Source organism: Gnatocerus cornutus, chromosome 3, assembly GCF_029298725.1.
Source record: "Gnatocerus cornutus isolate USDA-ARS CGAHR chromosome 3, icGnaCorn1.1, whole genome shotgun sequence".
Classification (NCBI taxonomy): Eukaryota; Metazoa; Arthropoda; class Insecta; order Coleoptera; family Tenebrionidae; genus Gnatocerus; species Gnatocerus cornutus.
Window position 1 is genome coordinate 16,269,822 of NC_142235.1, and position 21,161 is coordinate 16,290,982.

General features: G+C 33.9%; 2 protein-coding genes across 5 annotated transcripts in view; one reads left to right on the forward strand and one right to left on the reverse strand.

Moving 5' to 3' along the window:
- Syt7 (Synaptotagmin 7) overlaps positions 1-21,161 on the reverse strand; it is a 180,903-nt gene that overhangs the window by 50,193 nt on the left and 109,549 nt on the right. Inside the window, exon 2 of one of the 4 annotated variants that reach the window (XM_088031963.1) lies at positions 8,216-8,384. The exons of the other annotated variants lie outside the window; for them this stretch is intronic. Within the exon in view, the coding sequence (XP_087888089.1) occupies positions 8,216-8,274 (59 nt within the window). The 5' untranslated portion in view covers positions 8,275-8,384. The remainder of the gene's footprint in view (positions 1-8,215; positions 8,385-21,161) is intronic. 4 annotated transcript variants of the gene reach the window in all.
- LOC148177554 (uncharacterized) lies at positions 2,795-4,382 on the forward strand. Its single transcript, XM_088031971.1, has 2 exons — positions 2,795-2,899; positions 2,945-4,382. Exons 1-2 carry the CDS (start codon positions 2,888-2,890, stop codon positions 4,274-4,276), a joined length of 1,344 nt encoding a protein of 447 aa, XP_087888097.1. The 5' UTR covers positions 2,795-2,887; the 3' UTR covers positions 4,277-4,382.

Here is a 21,161-nt window from a genome sequence, read left to right on the forward strand (position 1 = left end):
TGGTTGTATTTATGATGTTAGGTTTTTAAAGGTGATAAATTAATTCGGTTTTGAGCGCAGACAGCTGTCGGTTTGATGGGAGAAGGAATTAATGGATTATTTATTCAGGAAAGGAGGAACGGAAGAGGGGCGGTATTAAGGAAAGGTTTTTAAACATGTCAAGATTCAACGTGAAAGGGTCCTAGAATATTCAGAAGCGATCACCCTGTATGTTCCACGAAAAAATAATAATGTATATGGAAATTGAAAAATGGTGGATGCGCCGGGAGAATTATTCTAATACGGCTTTATATTTGTAAATTCAAATACAAACGACTGTAAAATGAGGTTTTATAAAATGCATTTCAAATGTAGGAACTGCAGACACTCTGAACAAGTCAGCATGTACGTTCAATGTAGAACAAAAAAAAATTTAATTTAGAAAAATAAAAAATGGTGGATGTGCCGGGAAAATAATTTTGCGAATTTAAAAAACCGAAGTTTTAAAAATTCAGCACTTTTTTTACTAAAGCTCCTTAAGCCCGAAAATACCGCCAATAAAAAATCAATACATTTAATCCTCCAACCGTAAAACAAATCCAACGTAAAATTACCGAACTGCCATAAAAAACTAACAAAATCTTCTTCTCCAGTCTCGGCAAAGTTCAAACTTTAATATCATATTATTAGCAATATTCCCAAAGTTACCTTTCAGAGCTTGCGACACCGCCGAGCTTCATTACTCTCCAATTTACTTCAAAAGCTCCCCGACATTGAAAAATCTAACATCACTGAAAACGTTGCAATTTTAATAACTGCATCAAGTCGAACATTGCTTCATGCACAAAAAGCTACTCGAGCTTTCAGACCAATGAAAATAATTAAAGCTCGGATTTTACCAATCGGAGCGTAAAAAAAGAAAAAGTACGTTTTCGGGTTGTCTACGTCTTTGTTCCTGATTTGAATACCATTCTGTATCGGGCGCTGATTGACTTCTTCGTCTTTCTGCTTCGCATCCGCTGCTATAATTATGATAATGAATCCGTGATTGCGTTGCGTAACGACCAAACGGATCAGAAGAGGATTTGAAGGATTTCGACTCGTTAGAGTGATACTGTGATCGTTCAAATTAAAATGACTCGTACATATTCCACGTATTATTACAATTCCGCTTTTTGCTTCGGCGTCGCGACGGAAATCCTATTTTAGAGACTTCGTTAAAATATCCAATTTTTTAAGGCCGCTGCGCACGTTCTCTTATCTTTTATGCAAATCATATTATTTCACACTCCTAAATTCTGACAGAACACAATATGTCGCGTGTCGTCACGAACTACTCTGGCCAACTTTAGATTAAGTTTTAAAAAATTATAATTAATCCACTAATTATTATGGATATCCATTGCGGTATTTCACCCGCAATTAAGTTAAGGTACAAGGCTAGGTAACGCGCAGTTATAAATAACTCGTTAATTAAATGATTGTGGCGATTAAAGTGAATTATATTGTAATTAAGTTATAATTAAGGTTCTCTGCCTACGGAATTTTAGCCACATCACTATACAGGTGTCCCAGAACGCTTGCATTTCCTTTTAATGAGGAATTTTCTATCAAAATCTGAGTTGACTGTCGTATCGCACAATGTTCAGACCCTTGCAGTTTTTGAGTAAAAAGTAGTTTAAGTTGGCCAATCAAAACCCATAACTCGCTAAATAGCATTCTGTTGCTACGTTACCAGAGAAAAATTTTCTTTAAATTGTTCGAAGATGCGCTGTGAATGGTCAACTTTAAATACTTGTTAAATTTTTGATTTTGCTACAAAAATTTACCATTAAAAAATGCGAGCGTTCTGGGACACCTATATATTCGATGTTCTTATTAAACTTGAGCGCCATAAATAAATCACATACAGGTCATTCCACGGCACTTTAGCCATCCTCGCGCTCTTAATGAAAATTAATAACATTTTAAGCGTCGAGATAATCCTAGCGCCACAGAAAATCATAAGCCCGCCTCGAACGGAATATGACATTCATGATTAATTATCTCAGTTTTAATGAAAACGCTTCTAAGTCCCGGAATTCTAGACTTTACACTCAAACTTATTCCTTCAGAACGTGTCTAAATCTCTGTAAGCGCCGATAAACATTTCAGACCTCATAAATGGTTTACGACTTTTAGCTTAGAAAAAGTCTTCCGTTACTCTGGTTACGTAACAACAAAATTCGGTGGAATGTCATGTGGCGCCATCTCTGAGCACTAGCGAGAGTAAATGGCAGGTTTAGGATGAGAGCGCCATCTGTGAAGCGGTTGCTGAAGGAAGCTAAAAGATCAATATATTGGTTCGGAGGCTTGTTGCGCCATCGGGCGGAAGTTCCGGGAGATTGGAACATTTGGTGGAGGTGGAAGTTACAGAGTTTCCGGGGAAGTTGGAAGTGTTATGTAAGTTTCGTTTTACTAGTGGGAGTTTAGCCCGCCATTTGCTCCAACAAACTTCTGGAATTTAAATCGGTTATGAGAAATAAAGGCGAATTGAACGAGACAACGAAGCATTTGAAGAAAAAAGCCAAAGAGAGACCGGGTTCAAAGGTACTCAAAATAAAATAAAAAAATATAGAAAAAAAGGTCATCTTTAGATTAGAATTTCCCATTTGTTTTAAAATTGCGCAGTTTTGTCTCCTTCGCGGTTTTGATACAGAAATAACATTATTTGTTATCACAGTGACTTATTTTTGTGTGCGGTCTTCAAAACAGATAAAAACGCGGAAATTTTTCAAACAAAATATTTATTTTCTAACCATTTTAAAAAACATTGACTGTTGTGGTTCAAAGATAAAAAACACCTATAAAAATGAGGATCTGCAAGCAGGACAAACAGAGTTGAACGTGAACTGTTGAACTGGAAAAAATGACGGAAGAAGTAAGTATTGTAAATTTTTTGCCCCTTTCTAAATTTTCTTTACAGAGCTTCTTGGACGACATCAGATCAGGAAACTTCGTAAACGTGATTTCGTACATCCCTAAATGTCCGGATATCAATGCCTTCATCACAGTTTTTGGAAATGGACAAAGGACCCCGTTGGGTTGGGCTTGTTACTACGACCAGCCAACAATTGTAAAAGTACTGATCCACCACAAAGCCGACGTAAATAGAGTTTTTGAAGATCGAAGTCCTTTGCGCGACGCTGCAGTTATCCATTCTAATCCAGCAATCGTTCTGGATTTAGTCACAGCAGGAGCTAATGTCAGTGAAGCAAAAGGACAAGAGAATCGGACAGTTTTAGAAGAAGCGGCGCTAAAGAAAAACTTTGAAATCATAAGAATCTTGGTGGATAAAGTTGCTGATTTTAGTAAACATAAGAAGTTTATCAAAATCCTCTTTGATACCAGCAATACCGCAATTTTGAACTACCTACATGAAAAGGGACTTGATATCAATAAAAAGTACGATGACATCGGGTCACCACTTGTCTATTGTGTCGGTACCAGTAATTATGATATGGTGAGTTGGCTTATTAACAGAGGGGGAAAATTGGCCATTCCTTCAGCTTTTATCAGAGCTGTGGAAGTCGGAAGATTGAGCATCATTGAAAAACTTAACGATAGAGGCGCTGATGTTAATTTACACTACAAGAATGGTACATCACCTCTGTTGTTATCTCTCCAACTGAATCGACAAGATGTTGCGCGTTATTTACTCGAAGCGGGAGCGAATCCAAACTTTGAAGATAAAGATGGCAACAGACCTTTGATCCTAGCAATTCAGAAGAACCAACCAGAAATCGTCAAAATGTTGATAGAACGCGACGTAGAAATTGACATCAAAGACCAAGAAGGAAACACTCCTCTAGCCCTGGCTCTAAAACTAAAGCAAGGAGAAAACACGAAACTGCTAATGATCGAAAACACAGAAGGATTGGTGCAGAAGAAAAATTTATTTTTTCTGTTTCAATTCATAGAACAGAAATGTGTTGACAACGTTAGGACGCTATTGGAAGAAAAAAAGATGAATTTGAATGGTTTTGACGATTCTGGATGGACTCCTTTAACCAAAAGCGTGGATCTTGGTCTAGTTGAAGTAGCAAGAATGTTGATCGAAAAGGGCGCTCAAATTGATAAAGCAGATAAAAATGGAAAAACACCGTTGAAGATAGCTGTGGCAAAATTTAACTTCGAGCTCATTGATCTTCTGGTACGTCACAGATGTAACACTGAGACGTGTAAGGAAGACATGAAAAAGCTTGCAGATGAAAACGAAGATTTTTCCTATTATCTCCAAAGTGTTATAAAATTTTAATAAAAACTTGAAGTACATTGTTGGCGGGATTTTGAAAATGTTTTGATTGGAGGCAACTATGTGGCGTTTGTTCAGTGTTTTTTTAATAAATTCTTAGTTCTCACTAGTCCCTCCTTCTGTTTACAGAGTGGTCCATTTTGACTTAAAGAAAAAATAAGAAACCTAATTTAATTCTAAAAATAATAATCGAAAGAGACTCAAAAAAACCCTAAAAATCAGAAGAATAAAAAAAAAATTGAAGTTTGAAATTTATAGAGCGAATTCAATGATGAGTACCACAACAAAACCCAAAAATACGAAAAAAAAAATTAACATTGAACATATTAAAAACAATAAATTAGAAAGATCCAAAAACATTAAAATAATGGAAATCTGAAGGATTAAAAAAAACGAGGTTACAAAAAATCTAAAAAAGTTGAAAAATTGGACTGAGCCAAAATATAAAAAAAAAGTAAATTTAACATTATTTATTTAACAGTATTGAAAAAATAGTTTCAAAAGAGACAAACAACAAAAATCTGGTGAATAAGAAAAACACGATAAGGTCTCCAAAAAGTAAAAATTAAATTAAATTTAAAGACAAAATTTATGATGCACTGAGAAAGTACTTAAATAAAGGTTAAAAATATAAAAAAAGATAAAACCTAAGACAAAAAATCAAGAATTGTAAAAGTAATAATCTAAAAAGAGACTGAAGGTTTAAAAAACAACGAGGACTTTAAAAAATCATAAAAAGAAACCAAAAATTTAAATTTAAAGAGAGAATTCAATGATAAGTACCCTAATTTAAACCAAAAATATGAAAAAATTATTGAATAATAAAGATAAAATTTTCTAAAAATAATAAATTAGAAAGAATTGAAAAAGACGAGGTTTTAAAACAATCTAAAAGAGTTAAAAAATTCAAAGATTGAAATTTAAAAAGAGTTCTATGATGGACTGGAGAAGTAGGTACCCCAATAAAATCCAAAAATATGAAAAAAATCGCAGTTAACCTAAAAAAAAGAAAACCTAGTGAAAAAATAATCTCAAAAGAAACTACAAAAAATTGGAAGAATTAAAAAAAAGACAACGAGGTCTCCAAAAAATCTAAAAAAGTTGTAAATTTTAAAAATTTTAATTTAAAGATAAAAGTCAATGATGCGCTGAAAAAGCACCTAAATAAAACTTAAAAAATATAAAAAACGACAAAACGTAAGATCAAAAACTAAGATTTCTAAAAGTAATAATCTAAAAAAATCTAAAAGGATTAAAAAAAAGACGAGATCTTCATAAAATCAAAAAAAGTTAGGAAAAGTAGAATCTAAAAAATAGGAGTAAAAATTTGTTGCCTGTGTTCAATTTTAAGCTATTTTAGCCAGAGTAAACAAAAGCCAAAAATTCCACATTTAAGCTCCCCAAAATCAAAACATCTTCGCCACCTCAACTTTTAATTCAGCGAAAACTTCGTCACGCCCCAAAGTCTTAATTAAAGCAAACGAACTTTCCACACGCTGCCAACTTCCCAATTAATAATTCCCAATTCCTAAACAAAAGCTAGTTGCGAAGATGGAACCTGTTGACGAAGACGCAACAAGCATAATAACGCACCATCACCAATTTATCTTGGAAGTGAGTTGGCATCGTGCCTATCTCGTCCGATGAACGCCATTAAATTCCTTTCTCTTTGATGACAGGACAATAGCCAGAAACGGTTCGCACAACAAATTTGATTAATCAAACGATTCTTCCGTCACTTTGGACTAAATTTGATTTGCGACGGCTAGAGAATGATTGATGATGTTCTTAATCCGAAGAGGTAACCCGACACCCGACAAACCAGATAAAGATCGAATGCAAATATTTGCGCACGACCCACATGGCGGCAAAACAGCGTTTTTGAGGGCGCAAGAGCAGATTTTCTTCATTTACAGTAAGGCCAAGCTTCGAAATAAACAAGAATGTTGTATGTCGTAAAATATGCAAATACCAATTCCGCGGAGCCAATTTAAAACCGACCATAACGAAGTTAGCTTCGCTGCAACTGTCCTGTGAATGTCAACAAGACAAGCTTACAATCCCGCATCTGCAAGATTCAATACTTATCTCACTGCTACGTGTCATTTCAAATCTTAAAAAGTTCAAATTTTATTAAAAATTCACGTTTCGCGAGTTTTAAACTACGTAACGACCGAAGTTCCCGGAAGCGATAGAAATATTGAATTGCATCAATCGCGGGTTTATTACAGTCGGATTTCGACAACGCTGACACGCGTGTTGTACAATTAAGCCGCGGAATTAGGTCACCCCATGTCTCCTCCACAAAACGAGCTTAGAGTTGATGCAAGTGGAGATCTCCTCTCCCGGAGGAAATGGGAATGACCTTTGTAACTTCGCTATTGTTTCTGATGGGTAGAAATCTGTTTAATGCACGGAAGTGACCCTCTTCTTCGTATTGTAATGATCGGGGACATTGTTTCGAAAATCGCAATTCCAGCCGTTACTCCAGGAATGCGCTCAATTTCCCCCGAATTCCCGATTATCGCGTGATAAACTAATACCGTAACGTTGCTCGGGATTTTTCATCAAAACTCCGGTTTTCTCCGGTCAACAGCTTCAGTGTAGACGTCGCGCATTGTGTCCATTGTTGGTACAGCCCTCATTTCGCTCTTTGTCCCCGTAATGAGGGAGACTATGAAAACTCTAACTCTTTCACATTTTTTCTTACGTAAGAAGTTTTCTTATTAAAATTATTCAGTGGGTTCAACACCGGAACGATCCGGGATAAACAAACAAACAATTCTATTCATCCGGAAACTCGATTTACAAACCAAGGTGCCCGGAGGTTAATCCCGGAACTGTGGTTGGGGGTAAACCATGTTTTTAATACTCTGGAAAACGTAATTAATGGAAATTAGAACCGGAGTCGCCCGGAAACGGCCAAATCGTCACGTAGATGTACAGACTTTTTATGGCAATGAAAACACTATTTGGATTATCTCCCGGATTTGAATGGTAATAAACAAAATCGCGTCAGGCTATAATTCCACCGTATCACAGTCTAGTTCATTGTTGCAGTTTTATCGATTACTCTTCTGCATCCGCTTAAACGCTATCAGTTCCTGACATGAATCCTCTGCGTGACCCTAATTAGAGCCCTGCTCTCGGCTGAAAAAAGGGGATTTTTATTGCCCCGTTGAGTGATGTTATAAATTCAGAGAAGAGGATTTGTAAGTGAATTTTGCTGGAGAAGAACCGAAAGAAGAGGAGAGCGTTTCAAGGATGATTATAATTTATGGAGGAAGGGAGGGAAATCGGTGTTTTATTCGCAATGCTGATCAAGGGTTGAATTTGGAACTCGAGGAGAAATTGGTGGTCGTTAGCGCGACAGACGTCGACAAGGGTGAAAAAACGACTAATTTCTTGCGAACTGATTCATTGCAGATGGAGAGACAAGAAAATTTTCCTAAATAAAGAAGAACCTCAGAAGTTAAAACAAAATTTCCCCAAATTCTTAGTTCTATTTGTAATATTAATTCTATTGGTAAATTTAGAATTTGGAACGAATCCTCCGGGTCGCAACTTCAGGGACTCCGGGGAAGAACTTTGGAGATTTCGGGTCAAAATTCCGGTGACTCCGAGTCGAAATTCCGGGGGTTTCGGGGAAAATCCATTAAAAACAAAACTACTAAAATTAAAAATAGTGTTTGGGAGGAAATGGTGGACGCACCGGAACTCGAAATGGCGGCCCGCGGTCAGTTTGTCGACTTCGCTAAATGTAAACATGTCTAGATGCAATTGTGAACTTCTTCAGCGACCTGAAAAAATTCCCGCTTTTCTTTCAACTAATTTTCTCCTCCACTAAAAGCTCAACAACTCCCTTTTTTTTCAATGTCCTCTTCTTTCCCGGCTCCCCACAATGAACCCTCTGAGCGCAATAACAATAAAACTAGTACTTACAGAGATTGCGACAGGAATCTTGAGAGAGTTTTGTGTCGGAGGCCGTCCAAGAACTCCATAAGTAAAAATCGCACTTAACATTCAAAAAAAGCACTTGGTTTTTATTATTATATCAAGTAAACAGTCTTTTTATATGCAGAATCACAGGATTGCTCGTTCTGTCAACAACCTGAAAAACCGTCTTGTTACCAAAAGCGACGCTCAACGACGGAGGAGACGCAAATCGCATTTAAGAGGTCACCAAACTAACAATTTTGGTGGTGCATATTTTACGCGCGAAACTTTGAGATGAATGAAGTTGCGAGAGCGCTGAAGTTTGATTTGTTTACAACTCCCTAAGTTGGTTGATACTTTGGGATAATTATTGGCAGTTTGATGAAAATGCAGGAAAAGCGTGGACGATAGAGCAACATAAAAATTTCATTTGTCAGACAGAGCGTCCATTAGCAAAACTCTCTTGGAAACAAAGCGATCGTCATCATTTTTCGACGTTTTCATGCATAAATAATCACTTTTTATGGCCAAGAGTGGGAATTTTTCCGTTTTTCCCCGCCACTACAATTAAATCTCCCCGATATCGTTAGCGCGAAATGTACATTTCAAATTATAATTTGCATGTACATTAAACGGCGGCACACTTTTCCGACATTTATCCACCGAGCGAGAGTTAAATTTTAATAATGTCACAGCTCTGTTTCTCTTTTTAATTAAAACCGGAATCATCCATAAATTCGGAAATTGTAAATTTGATTAGTTGTAATTCTACCAATTGGGAATCTCATCTACTTTTTTTGCTGTTTAATTATGTAATGTAATCAACTAATTACAGAACAGTACAAAGAAACAGGCTTGGTCGTCGCATCGCACGAAATAAGAGGAAAATTGCACATGTGCATTATTGAGAAACTTCTTTATTAGGAGTCTCAAAGCACGAGCTTTGCGGAATTTCATCACACTAAAATTTTAAACTTTTATAAAAAATATCGGAAACTTACTCGTCTTAAAAAAAATCCAAAATTTGTATTTTTTGGTCTACAATTTAGCAATTAGGTAGAGTTCAAACAGAACTCAAACAAAGTAAATTTCTCAATTTGTAGGTATAGCAGTAGCACCAACATTACGAAAATTTCTAAAATTGTATCTTTCGCTCAATAGTTTTACAATTTCGTAAAAATTTGATTAGTTATAATACCCCCAATTGGAAATCTCATCCACTCTTTGCTGTTTAATTATTCAACGCTGTAATAAACTAATTACAAAACTGTTCAAAGGAACGGTCTTTGTCGTCGCATCGCCCGAGATAAGAGGAAAATTGCACATGTGCATTATTAAAAAACTTGTTTATTTGGAGTCTCAAAGCACGAGCTTTTCGAGCTACCTGTAAAAAAATATCGGATTTTTATCACGCTTTTTATGGGAGCTTCGGTAATTTCAACAAGAAGCTAAGCTCTTCGACGATTTATTTATTTGAGGTTTGGTATCATATTACGTTTGTCCGAGCTTTTGAGCTGGGAGTTTATGGGCGGTGCTCGGAAGTAGACAAGTTGAGTTTTTGTAGTTTTTTGTTTTAATTGGGTAACTGAACCTGCCGAGTTCAAATTCCTTCCAATAAAACAAAAATAAAGTGTTCGAAAAGACTTTCAAAGGTTTAGTTTTATTGATTTCAGCTTTAATTTAATTGAAATAGCGGATTTTAATTGAAATACGAGCACAATAAAAATGCTTGTAATTATACAGTCGGATTATGCAATTTTAATTACATAAATATCAACCGAAAATTTAATAAAATTAAATTATTTGAAAATTTAATTGCGAGGTAAATCAAATTATCAAAATTCAGTTCCAATTGAAAGTTTAAAGATGAGAATACGTTGAACAGAATTTTACTGTGCGCGAAAAGAACTTCTTTTTGCCCTAGTTGCACAGAACACTGGGAATGACGAAGGTGCAACCGAACTCACATATAATCCACCAAAATTTCCGCTCCGCCTCGTCTAAATAAAGCTCTGCAAGCTCGAGCACTCCTTCAACAATTCCATTGTTCACTCTTTTGAGTTTTCAATTTTTAGAACGTCACAAAAACTCTGTTTATTCTTCGGTCAATATCTAACCCCCAACGACATATTAATTGGTAAGCTGCACTCCCACACGTCCTTTATATCTTCGTCGAGACGTGTCCAGCATCTTAACGCCCTTCTTTTAATATATCTCGTCCAGCGACGTGCTTTTTCAACACATTAAGATGAAATTGTTTAGATGGAACGTCACTAGAGGCCTAATGTGCACAATCTGCACATTTTTACACGTCTGCGGTTTGCATATCTTTTCATAAATTCAGCAGGAGAGAGCTTTTATCTCATTACTAGAAGGTTTCCTGCGGGTAATGATGTGGAGGAACGTGTTTATTTAAACATGACAGGGATGATTTAATAGAGTGATTTAAAACTTGGAACAGATGATAACATGTCTGCAAAAAAATTGTTAGTACCTACAGTCGTTTCATATCCACTCATAAAACCCAAGAACTGCAATTCCGGAAATGTTCTCCACAGTCGTAAACAACGCCACAATCAAAATTTACACTAAAACTCCACTTTAAAATTCTTATTATAGTTGTAAGTCGAGGATTTAATGTTCCAAAAAGACGCTGACGTAGACAAATGTGGGTTAAATATTCTATAGCGCCCGTCAGCCTCACCTACAATCATCTCCATCAAAGCCTGCAAAGTCTGCCGCTCGAGGACATGACAGGCCATTTTTAACGTTTTTCCCAAAAAAAGGAGTTTACTAAACGGTGAATAAAAAGCTCGTTTTACAAATGCCATGACAATGTAGGAAATTCATTGGACGGGTGACAACGTATGAGTTTTTTACTGCCAATTTTCGATGTTTATTGCCGAAGAACTGGAAGGTATGTTATCGTTATTGGAGTGGGTACAAGTTGGTTTAACGCTCATAAAGTGACAGCTAAATCGCGTTCGGGAGATTTAAAGGCTTTTATATGAAAACTAAAGCGATGATAAAATGGTGGTAGCTGTCTCTTATACTTCAATTTTTTTTAACTTTCGGAGTCTTCAGTTCCTTGAATTTCTGTCCTTTTAATTTTGCACATTGTTGAAATTTCCTTGCTTTTTGGATATCTTCATTTCTTCAGGAGTTCTAGCAACACTTTATTGCCCTCCCGATTCTTTCAATTTTACGAACTTTCTCAATTCTTTAGAACGATTTTTTTTTGTCTTAAATACAAATATAAATATTTCTAAATTTTGTCTCTTTTGCTCTACAATTTTAATTTAGTAAAGTTAATACACGATTCAAAAATAGTAACTTCATCAAATTTCATACATGTAGCACCAAAATAACCATAATTACGATTTTTAGTGAGAGATTTCGGAAATTTTTGGTTTGTTTTAAAAATAAAAACTTCTAAAATTTGCGTTTCCCTCTGAACAATTTTGCATTTTGGTAGATTTAATCACCTCAAAAATAGTAACTTCCCCAAATCTCATAGCTGTAGCACTAAAATTACGATATTTTTTGTGACGGATATCGATAATTTTTGTTTCGTCTGAAAAACAAAAAGTTCCTAAACTTGGATTCTACTATACAATTTTGCAAATTGGTAGAGTGAATATACGACTCAAAAATAGTAACTTCCCCAAATTTCATAACTGTAGCACTAAAACTACCAAAATCACAATTTTTTGTTGTAAATTTTGGAAATTTTTGCTTTGTCTTTAGGTATAATAAAAATTTCTAAAATTTGTCTTTTGTTCTACAATTTTGAAATTGAACAGAGTTAATTCACTACTCAAAAGTAGTAACTTCCAAAAATTTCATAGCTGTACCACCAAAATTTCCAAAATTACGATTTTTTTTGAGACGGATGTCGATAATTTTTGCTTCGTCTTAAAAACGAAAATTTCCAAAATTTGTATATTTTGCTCTACAATTTTGCAATTTGGTAGAGTTAATATACGACTCAAAAATAGTAACTTTCCCAAAATTCATAACTGAACACTAAAACTACCAAAATTACAATTTTTGCTGTGGATTTTGGAAATTTTTGCTTTGTCTTTAGGTATAATAAAAATTGCTAAAATGTGTGTCTTTTGTTCTACAATTTTGAAATTGGGCAGAGTTAATTCACTACTCAAAAGTAGTAACTTCCAAAAATTTCATAGGTGTATCACAAAAATTTCCAAAATTACGATTTTTTTTGAGACGGATGTCGATAATTTTTGCTTCGTCTTAAAAACGAAAATTTCCAAAATTTGTGTTTTTTGCTCTACAATTTTGCAATCTGGTAGAGTTAATAAACGACTCAAAAATAGTAACTTCCCCAAATTTCACAACTGTAGCACTAAAAGTAGCAAAATTACAATTTTTGCTGTGGATTTTGGAAATTTTTGCTTTGTCTTTTGGTATAATAAAAATTTCTAAAATGTGTGTCTTTTGTTCTACAATTTTGAAATTGGGCAGAGTTAATTCACTACTCAAAAGTAGTAACTTCCAAAAATTTTATAGCTGTACCACCAAAATTTCCAAAATTACGATTTTTTTTGAGACGGATGTCGATAATTTTTGCTTAGTCTTAAAAACGAAAATTTACAAAATGTGTTTTTTGCTCTACAATTTTGCAATTTGGTAGAGTTAATATACGAGTCAAAAATAGTAACTTTTCCAAATTTCCTAACTGTAGCACTAACACTACCAAAGTTACAATTTTTTGTTGTAAATTTTGGAAATTTTTGCTTTGCCTTTAGGTATAATAAAAATTTCTAAAATTTGTGTCTTTTGTTCTACAATTTTGAAATTGGGCAGAGTTAATTTACTACTCAAAAGTAGTAACTTCCAAAAATTTCATAGCTGTATCACCAAAATTTCCAAAATTACGATTTTTTTTGAGACGGATGTCGATAATTTTTGCTTCTTCTTAAAAACGAAAATTTCCAAAATTTGTGTTTTTTGCTCTAAAATTTTGCAATTTGGTAGAGTTAATATACGACTCAAAAATAGCAACTTCCCCAAATTTCACAACAGTAGCACTAAAAGTAGCAAAATTATGATTTTTTTTGTGGCGGATGACGATATTTTTTGTTTCGCCTTAAAAATTAATATTTACCAAAATAAAATGAAAAGTTGTGTCTTTTACTCTATAATTTTGCGATTTGGTAGAATAAATACACGACTCAAAAATAGTAAAAATTTCAACGCTGTAGCACCAAAATTATGAAAATTACTATTTTTATTCTTGGATATCCAAAATGTTTCCTTCGTCTTGAAAACGAAAATTTTTAAAATTTGTGGCTTTCGCTCTACAATTTTGCAATTTGGCAGAGATAATACACGACTCAAAAATAATAAATTCCCCAACTTTCATTAAATTTTCGCCGCCTTCAAAATACATTTTTTCATTGAAGTTTCAATTTCCTTGAACACAGTTTTCTCGTCTTTAAATTCCTGTGATAAAAATCAGCAAATATTCGTTTGGTTTAAAGACTTTGGCTTGAAGTATTTGAACTCAAATTAAAAAAAAATGAGAATATGCATCATTGATAAAACCCTTCCTTTGGTAATAATAATCCAAAAACAAAGCCTTAAAAGGGCTCATTTGCATCGAACAAGTTTGTTATCTCAAAATTAATTACCAAACTTTGTAAACTCGCATCCCCGACTCTAATACCGATTCCAAACACTTTAATTCCCTTAAAAAATCAAATCATCATAAAAGTCCGTTCAAGTCCCAGCTTTGTCCTTAAATTCGAAAGGTCGTCTATTTAAATACTTAAAAAGCGCATGTATATCATCATTTGCCGATAAAACGCCCCCATAAAAGTCCTTTACTGCCATCAACGTATAAAAGTCGAGCACGTCTATCATTTCAAAAATAATAATTCTCTAAAAACTCGCTTTTAATTTTACGATACTACTCGTAAAGTCCCGTTTTTTTCTCTTGACCGTTCAACTGAAATCAGATTATACTCAAGAAAGTTTCCGAAGTCGCAGGTGCTATAATGGCGGGGCTCCATTTAGCAAATGGCCGACAGCGGGCACATTTCCTGATTTACGTTTCATTCGGTGCATTAACATCGTGGTTTACCACTAAAAAGCTCCATCATTTCCTTCACAGAAGCATTAAGCGCTAGATTTCGATATCGGAGGAGTTTTTTGCTTCTGGCTGCATTGCTAGATTAAAATGTGCGTCGTTAAAGCCGGAGATGCCGGAGGATATGTGACTGATAGGCGTAGTATTGAAATTTTCTCGAGGGAAAAAACATCGATCATGAATATTCATGGAACGAATTTCAAAGCACGCAAAAATTATTTAACGAAGTTAATTTAACAATCGCAGTAATCTTCGAACAGACGCGTCGCGACGCCACAAATTCCCTCCTAATCCTGTGAACAAAACACGCCTAATATTCCATTCACAATCGCCTTTTTCTCCCAACTAACCTCGTTATTATAATCGGGTTTTCGTCAGTACTGCAGCATGTCGCCAACACTAAACTTTATTATCCTTTCATTAAAATTCTATTATTTATGCTTAAGCTTGTTGGGCCGTCAAAGCGTAAACGTGAGATTTAAACCGAGAAAGTTAAGTTGGTGCGGATTTTTGTCAACGGAAATGAGTGTGTCTAGAGACAATAAATCGAAATAAGGAGTTCTAGAGTAAAGTCGTGCTTGCTTCCAATATGTTTTCTATTTTTGAAACGATCAATTACTTCGATTATGATTCGTTTCGTTCATCTAAACGTTCAATTGGGTTATAATTTCATTGCAGTAGCACCAAAATGACCAAAATTATGATTTTTAGTGACGGATGTCGAAACTTTTAGCTTCACCTTCAAAATCAAAATTTCGAAAATTTGGGTTTTTGGCTCCACAATTTTGCAATTTGATAGATTTAGAACTCGACTCAAAAGAAGCAAATTTCATAAATTTCATAGTGTAGCACTAAAATTACGAAAATTACGAATTTTAGTGAAAAATTTCAAAAATTTGTGTTCCGTTTAAAAAATAAAATTATTTTATATTTGAGTCTTTTACTCTACAATTATGCAATTCTTTGGGGTAAATACACAACCCAAAATAGTAAATTGTCTAAATTTCATAACTGTAGCACTAAAATTACCAAAATTACGAGTTTGAGTGCAGGATTTCAAAATTTTGCGCTTCGTTTCTAAAATAAAAATTTCTAAAATTTGTATGTTTTGCTCTACAATTGTGCAATTTAATGTGGTTAATAAACGACTCAAAAATAGTAAATTCTCCTAGTTTCATAATTGTAGCAATAAAATTATCACAATTAAAAGCTTTCGTAGAGAATTTCAAAAAATTTTGTTTCGTATCAAAAATAAAAATTTCTAAAATTTGTGTCTTTTGCTCTACAATTGTGAAAATTAATATATTTCCTACTCGACTCAAAAGTAGCAGATTCCGCAAACTTCATAGCTCTAGCACTAAAATTACCAAAATTAGGAATTTTAGTGAAGGATTTAAAAAATTTTTGTTCCGTTTCTAAAATAAAAATTTCCAAAATCTGTATCTTTTCCTCTACAATTTTAAAATTTATAAAAATTGAGTCTTCCACTATACAATTTAGCAATTTGGTAGAGTTAAAACACGACTAGAAACGTTGTAAATTTTCTAAATTTCATAGCTGAAGCACTAAAATTATCAAAATTACGATTTTAGCGACAGATGTTAGAAATTTTTGTTTTGCTAATTAATGAAAATTTCTAAAATTTGTATCTTTTGCTCTACAATTTTGCAATTTGGTAAAGTTAATACACAACACAAAAATACTAATTTTTCCAAATTTTAAAGCTATAGCACCAAAATTACGACTTTAAGTAACAGATTTTAGAAATTTTTGCTTCGTTTTAAAAATAAAAATTTCTAAACTTTGTGTCCTTTGTTCAATAATTTTGCATTTCGCGTTAAACTTCTCCAAATTGGAATTTTTAGAAACGAATGTACCACAAATTTTTCTTTCATTTAAAAAAAAGTATGAGTGTGTTTTGAAACAAAAAATCCAAAATAAGTTGTACCAGAGTAAAGTCCAGAGTAAACTCGTGCTTGTTTCCAATAAATTTTCTATTTTTGAAACGATCAATTACTTCGATTATGATTCGTTTCGTTTATCTAAACGTTCAATTGGTTAATATCAAAAGTACCTATAGGTTACTTAATTGGATTCCCACGCAATTGTGGTGATGAATGAAATTATCTTATCATGACAAATACGTGAAAATGAATTGGATGCATTGCGGATTAGTAAACAATTTAATATTGCAGTATATTGTGCAACGATAGTATACAGAAACAATTGTAAATCGTATTTTTTTACTGTACAATCCAAATACAAAATTGCACAACTTTTATTAAATTTTCCCTGTCAGTCTTACAGCTTGGCTCAAATAACAAATTTCCCTGAATTTCCCTAATTAACTGGATTACTCGTTTTCGATTCACGAACAAAGCTGCTGCAAGAATTATTAACTCTAATTTACGTTTCCTCCCATTCGTATTCATCTTCAGTACACTTAAACCATATAAATGAAGCCATGCACTGAATTAAACCAAAACGATGCTATTTTGTTGAATTTGAAACCACTTCAAAATTAAATTAACTTTTCAACGACTAAGTTAATAATTTGCTCAATTAGCCCTCACTGTGTTCACAAAACTTTCAAAGTTTTCGTTTTGTTGTCTTAAGTTCGCAGCCTCCGAAAGACGGAAAGAAAAATTAACGAATATTTTATACCAAATTCAGAACTGAGGAGAATATTTAGATATACCTACAGACGTCTAAAAAAACGAGACTTAAAAAAAGCAAACAGCTCCGACTTTGTTATTTTCGCTCAAACTGTTTGCAGGTGTCAACGATGCTCAAGTTTGCTTGGATAGTGTTCGTCAAGTTTTAAATCAATATCTGCAGTAACAGTTTAATGGTGTTAACAGTTTTGAATTGGTTTAAACTAGCTGTAATTTTCATTTAAATTTCCAACTACATTCAAATGAAACAGAAAGAGAATTAAGTACGAAACTGATCTTTGTCTGAGTTTGCAGATAGTCACTTGCAGGATCGTTTCTAATAATTTTAATCAATACTGAACACAATAATAACACAATTAATGGAGTAAATGATGTAATTTCATTTGATCATAAATCGTTTATATTCCATCGTACACGGGGATATTGTTTTCAGTTAAATGTTTATTTTGTTTTTAATAACTGTCATAAACATTTATTATATTGAAACAATGGTATTAATATCATTTGATTAAAACTCTACAGGTTCCAATTACTCAGTTCTGCAAAGAAGGATTTTGAAAGACTCAAAGATCAAAGGTTCAAGAGTTGAATATTTCCCAATAATTTGATTCATATTTCTGTATTTTCCACTCTTTGATGTGTAACCAGGCAACTAAACAAACTACAACGGAAATAACAAGCAAAACGAAAACTACCCCCGCAACTAGATTTAATTAGAATTTTGAAAAACGTATGTGACATCAACATTTTTATAAAATTCATTGTTGGAAAATGACTCCAAACGCAGTATTTAACATTCATTTATTTCCATTTCTCTCACAGAGTGATGAACGTTAGTAAATATAAATGTGCCATTTTAATATATTCCCCAGGCAGAAATATCCCATTTCAGCAGAATGTTTTCATATAAATCCAGAGTGACGTGATGGTTTAAAAACAAATGACAACTTTTGACCTTTTCTAAGCAAACAGAAAAGTGGATTAAACTAAGACTCGAAAATCCGATTTATATGTTTCAATGAAAATGTTGTTTCATCGAGAAACGCCAACGTTTGTTTATCAGTTTTTATTTATCTAGTTAAAATCAAAATGTGTACAAATATGTAGAAAAAATCTAAAAAAAATAAAATGTAAAAATACGACAAAGAAAACACGCAACTCTGAGCTATATTTAGGTCCAGAAAAGGATGTTTTGCAAAGTTAAAAGAAGCTGGATAATTTTGGAAATCTTAAAAACAGAACTCAAAAGACTAAACCTAAAAAATTGAGAAATTCTGAGAAAAAATAGTCCCGAAACGAAGAAAACTGCAAGAAGAAAGGATATATAAATCTGAAAGTATCACAAAAATAAAGAAATAATTGAGTAATATCAAAAGGATAATTCAGAAAAATTCACAAATATAGTGATTCTAAAAACACTTAAAAAACAAAAACACGGCAGACAAAACTCTGAGCTTATTAAGAAATTTAAATATAGATATTTTGCAAAATTTAAAAAAGTCAGAAAATTTGGAAATTTTATGAAATTGGAGAAGCCAAAGAACTAAGCAGACTAAACAAGAAAAAAAACCGAAGAATTCAGATAAGAAGTCGTTCTGAAATGAAGAAAACAACATAAAGAAGAACAAAATAGACCCGAAAGTGTCTATGAACATTTAAAAGACAAAAATACAAAAACACCACAGAGAAAATATGCAACTCTGAGGTAACTCATGAATCCAGAAAAGGAATAGCAATTCTAAGATAGCAATTTTAGGAACAATTAAAAAAAAACATACAAACACACTCCTCAAATTTTAGTTAACCAGATTATAATAAATTCCAATTACTGAATTTATTTATAAACATCCCAGTTCAATTCCCTCATTAATAACCGCTCAAACCACACCAGAAATCACAAAAAACACCGCGATAACCAAACCAAATCAAATCTTATAAATTATTCATTACAATTAGTCACATTTGTCAAAGCAACGTTGTACAATTCGTGTTTGTGTTTATGTTCTCAGGCTAAATATCAAACATATCAGTGTTTGCTTTTCATTTCCAACGCGAACACGTACTTAACAAGAACAAACTAAAGTTTTTTAATTATTCCTCCGTTGTAGGTGAGATAAAAATTTTAAATGAGAAAAATATGAAAAGGTTCAAAGTTTTTTAGAGTCAAAGTTTGATGTGTTAAGTGTGTTTATTAAAGAACTCGACGGTCTTGACCAGAGGTGTTGTTATTGTTGTAGGAAGGTTAGAAAATGTAATCAATAAATTAGCATAATAACTGTTGTAAATGCTCGTCCTTGCGATTTTTAAGTCTTGCCACATAAATACCTGTTTTCATAGTTTATATTCTCTTCAACAATGTATTCATGTCTCGTGGTCATAAATCTTTAGAAACATTTTTATGTTTTCAATTTATATTCATCTGTCATCTCCCGCAGAGATAATCCAAATAAAATTATTTCGCACTTTATCACATGCCTGCTCAAACATTCTTTTACTGTCCAAACCTCAAACGATTCAGGAATTTAATATCCTTAGCAAGACACATTTGCAGGATTAACCAAGTTCGACCTCCACCACGATTGAGTTCAATCGATTCTATGAACTATGTAAAAGGAGTCGAATAGAAAACTTTGTTTTGAGGGGAGTTTTTACGTCCTCCTTGTTCGATCGAAGTTGTAATTTTTATTGACGGGTAAAAAGCTTCCTTGTCGTTGAAATGCGAATTGGCAGCGATTTTCCAGCTTTAGATGAAAAGGGAGAATTAAGGGAGATTTAAAAACAGTTAGAAGTTTGATGTTGCGGAGGTGGGTCACTTGCAATTGTGCGAGCGAAGCGAGCTAAACCCTTGAAATTCCGTTTTGGAAATTACTTAAGACATCTCACGAACCCTCCTCAGACAATTTTTTCTGGATAGCCTTTTAGTTCCCACATCACGATAAGCGGCCCACGTAAATTATCCCATTATCCGACCCTGAAGTCTATTTTTCACCCCGTCTCCTCTCGTTAAACCTTTGTTTTCCAAGCCAAGACGTCGCCACAAAAAACGTCTTCACTTCACTCCTCACCTAATTCCCACACTCTGTATATCCATTTCTAATTAACGGCACACAATTCCTGCGCCTCCAACATTGTCATATAATTTTCTCTATTGTATCTCGAAAATCCCGCGAAACTCGCAGGGAAAATGAGAACAGAAAGCTCCAGGCCAAAGCTCGTGCGTAGGAGCTTTATCATTCCAATATGTTATTCGCTTCCTTAACGCACTCGATAAAAATGACTCGATTGCTTCGAAATATTATCAGAAGAAGTACGACACGTGATATACGAAAGATGTATTGAAGGGGGAGAAAGCCGCCCCCGGTTTTTATTTAGATGAAATCGCATTGAGCCGGATGTTTTCTGAATACAAAATGAAGCTTTTTCCGTATCCAAAAAAAAAATGTGGCAATATTGTATGTATACACAAACACAGATTAATCAAGTCGGCCGTTGTAACCCCAGCCAACTAAGATTGTCTCAGTCTCTTGACCATTAACAATGTCATTTCTCAACACGAGCTAAGTTAGTAGAAATTCCACGTGTTAACAAAGTATTCACTGTAATAATTCGTGGTCCTCAACAATCCACAAGCCGTCATCGATCGCCGCCCTTTGAGAACTAAGAAATTCCTGCCGAAGCAGCAAGTCCTGCCCTTGTTGCGTCAAGCTGTTCCACAACGCCAATAAATATTTTCCAATAAGAACGATGGAAATTAATCTTTCCGTTTGCGTTCAATTAAAAAGAAGAAAGGATCGAAATCCCGCGGTGAAAATGTGTTTTTCCATGAATTTCACAAATACAAATTCAATAATGCCGCGTTCAAATCCGGGCTCAAAATCCGGAAAAATACGACTGGTGTTAAAAATTTTACGGGTTTATGTCTAAACAGGGAGCAGAAGGGTTTTGAGCGGAATAGGCGCAATTTAAACGGTGAAATATCGAGGTTGGAATTCGATTTTCTGTTATGGAATTATTTAGTTATTTACAGTAAATACTTTGATCTCTCAAAAACGATAAATCAAAACTAAGACAATTAATTAAAATTAGATTTAAAAAACACGGCGATAGTAGTGATTTCAATGCCTGAAATTACATTATTTATTGGTATTTTTCCATTTTTGAT